This window comes from Egretta garzetta, unplaced genomic scaffold (assembly GCF_000687185.1).
Source record: "Egretta garzetta isolate BGI_Z169 unplaced genomic scaffold, ASM68718v1 scaffold321, whole genome shotgun sequence".
NCBI classification, from domain to species: domain Eukaryota; kingdom Metazoa; phylum Chordata; class Aves; order Pelecaniformes; family Ardeidae; genus Egretta; species Egretta garzetta.
Genome location: NW_009258756.1, coordinates 1,485,749 through 1,494,765, shown reverse-complemented (window position 1 = coordinate 1,494,765; position 9,017 = coordinate 1,485,749). Strand labels below are relative to the sequence as shown.

General features: G+C 47.8%; 1 protein-coding gene across 1 annotated transcript in view; it reads left to right on the top strand.

The window, feature by feature from the left end:
- Window positions 1-2,711: 2,711 nt before the first annotated feature.
- HIPK2 (homeodomain interacting protein kinase 2) overlaps window positions 2,712-9,017 on the top strand; it is an 89,905-nt gene continuing 83,599 nt past the window's right edge. Inside the window, 1 exon segment of the mRNA XM_009649238.2 lies at window positions 2,712-3,808. Coding sequence (XP_009647533.2) covers window positions 2,712-3,808 — 1,097 coding nt within the window.

Genomic DNA, 9,017 nt, shown 5'->3' with positions numbered 1-9,017 from the left:
GCCAGTCTGCACCAGTTGAAAGTCTGTCTCTTAATGGTGGCGATTATCCTCATTTTTACAGCGGCACTGAGAAAGTTGCAGCTGCTGCGCTTCACATCCCTGACTTTAATTTGGGGTGCCTGGGTCTTCTGGTGTTATCTTTAGAGGAGCATGTGAGAAGAACCTCTCTCCTTGTTCTGTGTCAATCGGTTTTTTTCCCTTTTTATTTTGTATGAAGAGATATTGCTCAAGCACACCGTGGAATGAAAGCCATAAAGCTATAAATTACACCTCTGCTAGGTCCACAATATGTTACCAATTACATCTGCTTTATTATTCGCGTCCAGGGGGAAAACATACATCAAACCAACCCCACTCTGCAGGCAGGTCGGTACTGTACTAGAAGGAACACCGTGACTCTTCTTAATCAGTGGAAAAACAAACACAGTTTCGGCTCACTCACATATGATATTTGTGTCCGGGATGACAGGTTGAGTAATATTGCTGCGGTTCTCCGAGCTTGCCGCGTGCCACATCCTACGGCATTCGTGGCAACACCATTGCCCTGTGGAAAAGAGAGAGGAGAGAAGGGCCTTAGAGGGGCAGGGAGCTGGGGGGGGATCCAAGGACCCAGCCGCAGGCATCTTGGAATTTGCTGCCAAGGAGGTTGGTTAAGGGGAAGGAGTTAATATGAATTGCAGCAAATGGCATCAGAAATCACATTAAAGCCATGGGTCATGTCTGCAAAGGAGGGCATGCTGCGGTTTGCAGAGCCTTGTTGCTAGAGCAGGGTTAGTAGGGTTTTTCGTTGCATATTCCAGCAGGGGTGAGAGTTTCCTCACGCGTCCCGATGGGGGTTTTCTTCTGCATCTGCCCTGTCTTCACAAATTCATCATTGCAGCAGGGACGAAGGTGGGGGTGTTGAAGCAAACTGGAGTGATTGCTTTGCTGGTCACCTCTGTGTAGCTATGGTTTTTGGCTCACTGCAGTGCCCCTCTCCCGAGCAGTTCCTGGGCTTTGGGCTGCTGGGAATTAACTGGAAAATGGGTGCTGGGCGTGTTTAGGTGCGTTTGCTTGACCATGCTACTCAGCATTGGAAGTGTGGAGTAATGTTCGCATTTTTCTATATGGGTGTATATGTTTATGCATGCATGTGTGTGCGTGTGCACGTGTACACATGAGCTCCAGAAAACCTTCCGAAGAGCAACACGGACTAGTGGAGAAGGGGTTTTGTTTTTGAAAGGGAGCCGGGTGTTAGATACTCTCAGGCCTCCACATGAAGAAGTCATCCATGTGCACTGTGGAGTTTGTTGTGGTTTTGTCACTGAAGCATTCATTCATCTTTTAACTTTTAAAAGTTGAAAACAAGTCAAGGTTATGTTTGTGCTCAATAATTCAGCAACGGTGCCAGCTCAGCATATTGTCTTTTTCTTCCCTAGTCATTCTGGTTTATTAAAAAGAAACACTGACGACAGACAGAAGGGTGAAGGAGGCTGTGCCTTTCTGCTTTAACTCCCACCGGGTGCTGACTCCTTCCCCAGGAATCCCCATAGATTCGTGCCGTTCACAATACCTTTGCCCCATCGCTACCCTGTGCAGGGAAAGCTGGCAGCAAGTCAGGACTTAGGCGCCCTCTTCTCTGTGGACCATGTCTTTTTTTCTGAATAGGAGCATTTTCTGTTTCAGTGGAATATTACTCAGAATTCTCCAGAAAGTCTGTCTCGGTGATGCTTTATTTTCACTTTGGTTATGAGGTTGTGGGTTTCTTTTTTTGTTTGTTTGGTGGTGGTGTTTTTTTTTTTTTAAATAAAGATGTAGATCATTAACTCTAGAACCAAAGAAGCTTGCAGTAAAATAGGTTGTCGTTTCTTAAAAAGTAAGATTATATTAGGACCTAGTTCTGCCACGTGCTAACGCATACGTTGCTCCATTAACAAGGCCGTTCATTTCCAGGGGATCTGCTTTCCAGTGATGGTATTGTCACTGTGAATAAGAATAAATGAACAAAATTTTATAAACCAGGGAGAACTGAGAAGAGCACACAGTGAAGCTCACGTTGTGTAACTCGCATCTCCCGTGTCCCTGAGCACAGACCAGCATTGTGCCCGATTCCCGCACGCAGGCTTGGCAAGCAACCTGAAACATCAGCTGCTGCTTCTGTCCCGGCCCCTCAACTTTGTCCGCGCACCACCATTTTGTCACGGTGTATCATCTCCTGGGCCTGTCCTGGCTCTCCTCAGGCCAGAAGCTACACAGTGGTTTTATGGGAATAAACGGAGGGCTTAAGTCAGATCCACCAAACTGTTTAATATTGGGTGAGCCTGAGGATTTGAAATTTGGCTTCCACAGACAGAACACTTCGCAGTATTTGACATCAGCTCTTCCTGAGAGCTCGATATATTCCTGGAGACAATGGGAATAAGAGTCTCTTTAGGCAGAGGAGGTAAAAATAACGTTTACATTCCCGTTACTAAAAATGAGAAGGGGGGGAACAAGAGAGCAGGCATCTTGGTGGTTGTTAGTATAGTTCAATCAAGGGTAATGATTTATTTTAGAGCATAATATTTTATTTGTGTTGAATACATATTTCTGGAAGAATGTGATTTTTGTGTGTGTGCGTCTGCCATACCTGAAGTCTGTATCCCATTTTCCCTTCCTGCCACTGAACAAATGTAAAAAGCTGGGGAAGGCATCTTGACACTGTGGTTTCACTCTGATGTTGTATTGCAGGTATGGCCTCGCATGTGCAAGTTTTCTCTCCTCACACCCTTCAGTCAAGTGCCTTCTGTAGCGTGAAGAAACTGAAAGTGGAGCCGAGTTCGAACTGGGATATGACTGGGTACGGCACACACAGCAAAGTCTACAGCCAGAGCAAGAACGTGCAGTCCTCCCAAGCAGCCGCCGCAGCAGCCGTCAACGCCTCCCTCCAGATCCCCAATCCGAGCATCCCTTACGAACAGACCATCATCTTCCCAGCAAGCACGGGGCACATCGTGGTGACATCCGCCAACAGCACTTCTGGTGTGGTTGCAGTGTCTGGGCAAACACTGGGCGGGCCACACAACCTGATGCGTCGCAGCACTGTGAGCCTTCTGGACACCTACCAAAAATGTGGACTTAAGCGCAAGAGTGAGGAGATCGAGAACACAAGCAGCGTGCAGATCATTGAAGAGCATCCACCAATGATTCAGAACAATGCCAGTGGGGCCACTGTAGCCACCGCCACCACCTCCACGGCCACCTCCAAAAACAGTGGCTCCAACAGCGAAGGGGATTACCAGCTGGTGCAACATGAGGTGCTGTGTTCCATGACCAATACGTACGAAGTGTTAGAGTTTCTTGGCCGTGGAACCTTCGGACAAGTAGTCAAATGCTGGAAACGTGGCACTAATGAGATTGTGGCTATCAAGATCCTAAAGAACCATCCTTCCTATGCCCGGCAAGGCCAGATTGAAGTGAGCATCCTGGCTCGGCTGAGCACAGAAAGTGCAGATGACTACAACTTTGTCCGCGCATACGAGTGCTTCCAGCACAAGAATCACACATGCTTGGTCTTTGAAATGTTGGAGCAGAACCTCTATGATTTCCTAAAACAAAACAAATTCAGTCCCTTGCCCCTTAAGTACATTCGACCAATTCTCCAGCAGGTAGCAACTGCCCTAATGAAGCTGAAAAGCCTGGGACTGATTCATGCTGATCTCAAACCAGAGAACATCATGTTGGTAGACCCATCCCGACAGCCATATAGGGTCAAGGTCATAGACTTTGGTTCAGCTAGCCATGTGTCTAAAGCTGTGTGTTCTACCTACCTTCAATCCAGATATTACAGGTAAGAGACTGGGCTCATGTAATGTTACTAGGAGAAATATTTTACCTATGGGAATTTTCTTACATTCCTGTAAATGAATGAGAGTCATCCCTTAATCCTAGACTGGGATGGCTTTTTGAATGGCTTGTTGGTGATAGAAAAAATGGTATCCTAACCTCTTGGAGTTTACTTGCATTGAAAACCATTGTAAATTTGTAAATAACCATAGAATGTTGTAAAAACAGAGTTTTCCAGTGACAGTTTAGAAAGCCTTTCACTTCTGTCAGTACTCCGTTCTCTCTGGGACTGTTTCCAGAAGCGGGGATGGATCTGGAGAGTCCACATTTCCCTTCCAAGTCAATGCAAGTAGGTTCTTGGTTTCAGAAAGACCTTAACCTAAACAATCAATCCATATTTCAGCTGTGTCTTCCAGTTTTTATTCATATGTGAAACCAGGGACTTTACAAGAATAAGACTGTCCCACAGGAAAACTGTATGGATGCAGAAGATGCTTTGTCAAGGAGTGGTTTTCACACAGGCTGTGGAGCTTGCTAGAGTCAGTGGGAGTATTCTGTCTGGCTCCAGTAGGCTCTGCTCCAGGCGAGTGGGCAGCCTGGCCAGGCTGGAAACACCTTTCTCCATGTGGGAAGCTGTTGGTAGAGATGAATAAGTATTGTTACTCTGATGCTGGACTGAGGACCTGTCAGGACAGTTGATTCCCACTCACAGTGCTTTTAACTACAGGTATGTTGTGTGCTAGGATGGAGAGCTGACCTCTGTGTAGGCATGCCCGAAGCGAAATGTGTGAACCAGCTATAAGTCTCTTGAACAGTTTCAGCAAAGCAGCCTCTTTTCATAACCCCTGGAAGGTCATCCTCTCCCTCTATCTTGACTCCAAGACCCCAAGTCTCTCTGTAGATGTTCTCCTCAGCCCCTCTCTTTGGTACCAGTCAGCTTGATTTAACAGCCCAAGGACCAAGAAAAGCAATTCTACTGTTACCTCAAGGGGTGGGGGAAAATGGGGCGGAGGGGGGGAGGAAGGGAATTTGTCTGTAGATGACAGCTGAATTTAGAAATGTTCAGGCCATGTTTTTGTTGTTGTAATTCTGTGAAACAGGGGCAAAGAGGGAAAATGTGATCCTTCTTGTTGACTGATTTAATAAAAATCAGTCCTGGCAGCATCCACAGCTCATCAGATGGCTTACAGAAAAGCAGGGTGGTTGCTCTGTAAATAGGTAAGAAATCTGTCTTATACATGGGGAGGACTGGGGACAAAAAACCAACATGAGTTGATAAGAGACCCTTTTCCTACTTCATAACATCACAGTGGCAAAGCCCACCTGAGCTCTGAGCTTGGGAAGAGTTAATTTTCACAGGAACAGGAACTTTGACAGTGTAGCAGCACCGTAGCAACTGATTTTTATCTGCTTGTCCTTTGCTCTGAAGGAGGCCAGAAAAAAAATCCCCAACCCTAGTTTATACCTCAGAAGAGGCTTATTAAATGAAATATTCTACCTGATGACAGTCCCATCCTCCAGGAGAGACATATTCCTGTGGTAAATATGCAAAAGCTTTTACGGTTGCAATTACCTGGCAGACTAGAAGGAAAAAAAAAAAGATAATACAGGCATTTTGTTGTTGAGTTATCTGTGATTCTGCATTAGCAGCCTAGGTCCCTAGCTGAAAGACAGAAGGGGCAGCCAAAATGAAATATGTGACAGAAAGCAGAAATGAAAGAGAAAAATGGTTCATTCTCAGCGACAAACAAGGAATATTTTTGTGGCAGTCTCTGGGGAGGAAAAGGCTTGATAAAATTTGCTTTTTATATTTTAAATGTTATTCCTGCCTGGTCTGAAGTTGCAGCTTGTTAGATAATAAGTTCTGTCTGTCTAATTCCTCCCTTGTTTTCCATGCCTGAATTGATGGGAGGAGGGGAAAAGGGGCAGCAGCTCACCAGGAAAAAAAATAAGAAAAAGAAAAATCTCGTTGGGTTGAATTACATCAGCAGGGGGCTGCTGATGAAGCTAAATTCAAGTCATGAGGAAAATTTATATTCTTCTTCATTTTCTGATGGGGAAAAATACGGCACAGAGTAAAGACCCATTCCACTCCAAAGAGAAGGAACTTTCATGCTAGGGAAAACACAGGGCTTTATAAAGATTTCATGTGTCTTCCATTTAATTTACACTTGTTTTGCTTGCTGGAGTATAAAAGACAAGGGGATGACTTCAAGAAATGGCACATTTAAGCTGAATGTGAAGGAAAAGCTTCTTCGGAGTAAAACCTCTCAGACTGTAAGCAGGCATGCCAAAGAAGTGACAGAAGCCCTGTGCCCCATGCATTTAAGGGAAGACGAGGCAAAGCACTGGGGAATATAATGTAGAGGTCGGCTCTCAGCTGGAGGTTTTTTATCATGGGCTTTTGGGAGCAAATTCCCAGGTTGTCCCCATATTTTATTAACAACTGGCTTTTTCTTTTCCCTTTTTTTTTGTTTAACACTGCTCTCAAGAATGTGATGGCCAAATCCTTTCAAGTGAGGAAAGTTGGGGGGGATCCTGCTCATTCTCAGAGCAATGTAAGGCCTTTCCTCTTCCTATAAATGATAGGCCTGTTTTCTTCTCCCGGAGGTGGAAGACAGAAGTGTCTTTAAACAAACTCCATGCTCTTTCTTGGCCTGTATCTGCATAGCCTAGCATAAGCTAAGACAGTCCCAGGGTTGCTTGCAGACTTTACGTGAGCAATTCGTAATCTCTGCCCCGTAACGTGGCCCGAGGAACTGGATCCCTCAGCCCAGTTTCTTGTGAGAGGAACGGACTTGGTATTGCGCTGCTGGCGCAGCTCGGGGTCCCTCACTGGGCGCTCCAGCGTCAGGACCTCTCTGTCCCACCAGGGGTATTTCTGTCGGGCTAAGCCAGTGCTCTCCAGAAGGGTCTGGAGGAAAAACCTCCAGATTTTTCTCCCTCACTCCTGACCGTAGAGGGGCCCAAGAGAGGCAGGGCACGCCAGGCTAAGGTGGGCCTTGCAGGAGCTCCCCCTCGCTGCCGAGGGTCCCCCACTGGGAGGGCAGCACGGTCACATCCCCGGTGCCTGTCCCAGGCCTGCGCCTCTGGTGAGGGCACGAGCCAGCCAGAGCCTGGCAGGGCGTGGGGACAGGGCGCGCCCCGGGCCCTGACACTGGCTCCGTGCCAAAATGACAAAGGGCGCCGCGGCCGCTGTGAGAGCTTAAGGCCCCTGAGTCCTTTACTAAAGGGGAACGGACCAGGGGCGGGGTCCTCTCACCCTCCAGGCCTGCCCCAGCGCATTGCTATCCGCCCCGGCCCTGATGGCTGCACAGCTCTGGTGCTGCCGCACTGGCATTGCTCCCCCCGCTCCCCACCAGCGGTGGTGGCTGCCCAAGGGCTCTCCCGCCCCGTCCTGATTTTGTCAGCTGCTCCTTGTGCTGCTGCTCCAGCCCAGTCAGAGTTTTTGTCCGTAGTGTGGTCAGAACTGTCATCGAAAAGGGGGAGTGCTGTAGAGAGGATCTGTCATCTTCCTCCCACCCATCTTCAGCCCGTGGTGCAAAACTTGCCGTGGTGCAAAGCGTTTCTCATGTAGCCTGTGCGCATAGGACCTGGCTGGTGGCCATCTAAGCATTCCCCCTAAGCATTCCCCCTTCTTTGGGACAGTGGTCCCAGCCTGCCCCCCAGTCACCGTAGTCCTTCGCCTTGTCGCTTATCACTAGGTGAGTCAGCCTGGGCCTGATCAGTGACCCTTCATGGAGGTACCTGGGGTGACGCAGCCGTGGTCTGGAGGTGCCTGCGTGAGGAACAGAAGCTGCTGATGGAGGGCTGCTCGCAGTGCCCGAGCTGGGGTTTGCAGCTGGCAGTTTCAGCCAGACATGCTTAGGCTGGAAATAAAACCCTGTTCACAGAGCAACTGATCAAAAAGCTGCAACAGCCGCTGCGTCTCAGGGTATCTTCATGGGATTTTATTTATTCCTTTTTTACTCTGCGGTTTGAAGGGGAGATCATTGAGGTAGGCTTTGTGATCTCCGTTTTGCAGGAGGTCAGAGGGATGAATGACCAGAGAGATCCCTTCTGGGTTGATAATCCACACATGAACAGCTTCCCAGGAAAACCCTCATCCTGAGAAATGCAGGGCTCAGGCTGCAACGTTAGAGCCCACATTTGTGCACCCAGGTGGAAGAGGGACGGGGGTAGTACCCTCTGGGAGAGGGGGTGGCTGGGGTGGTGGGTAGAGCTGCGTCCTCCCTTGCTGGAACTGGAGCGGTTCCCTAGCATGGGGTGGCAGCACCGGGACACTCGGAGCAGGAGGGTTTCTCCCAGGGCACTACGACCAAGCTGCCTTGCCCTCTTGGCTTTTCTTTGCTGCTCAGCTGAAACAGCTGCTGTGTTGCACCCCAGGGATGAGTGCATTTCACTAATTAATGGCATAATCACCTTGTGAGATTTAAGTCTTTTAAAATTTGCAAAATGTTGCAGATATAAAATAATGGCTGTCACTATTAAGGGATAAACGTAGTTTTGGTGCCTTGTTTTCAAAAGGTTTTGGTATGTGGAGTGTCTGGCCGTGGGTTGAGATGTCTGCTTTGTAGGTAAGTGGCCTCTGATGAAATGTTTGGATAACAGAGAACGAAGCTGAGTATCAGTTTGAAGAGGTGTTTATCAGTCTAGTTTCAGACACTGCAAGAAAATATGCAGGCATAAAAGCCAATGTGCGTGTTGTCAGCTGCCCATATGGAGTATATAGAGAGGCCGTGTGGTTTTTAACTGACTGTACATGCTTTTCTGGGTGAGTGTGGGTTGTGAGGGATGCAGGGGACTAAACTGGATCCATCTTGCCACACATGGACATCGTGCCGTAACAGATATCAGTCCTCCAGCTGTGCTGACAGGGAGCCAAAGCAAGGTAGATTCCCGAGCAGTGTCATGACCTCTTCCCCAACGTGTGACTCAGAGCACACGTCATTCTGGCCAAAACTGCCCTTTAAATGAGGCAGTAGTAACGGCAGCAGGGATAGGTGGTGCTTATTAGTTTACTCAGTGAATTGGCTTCTGTTACGTCCTTGTATAACAGTGTTAGTGCACTTACATTTCAAAATCTTCTGCCATTTTGGACTTGCAAAAAATATCTTTATCTCAGACTTGACTGCTTTTGCAGCTGTGGGAGCCTCATTGCTCTGCCAGTCCATTTCAATCCTACCTGCAAAATTCACTGCTTTAATGACTCT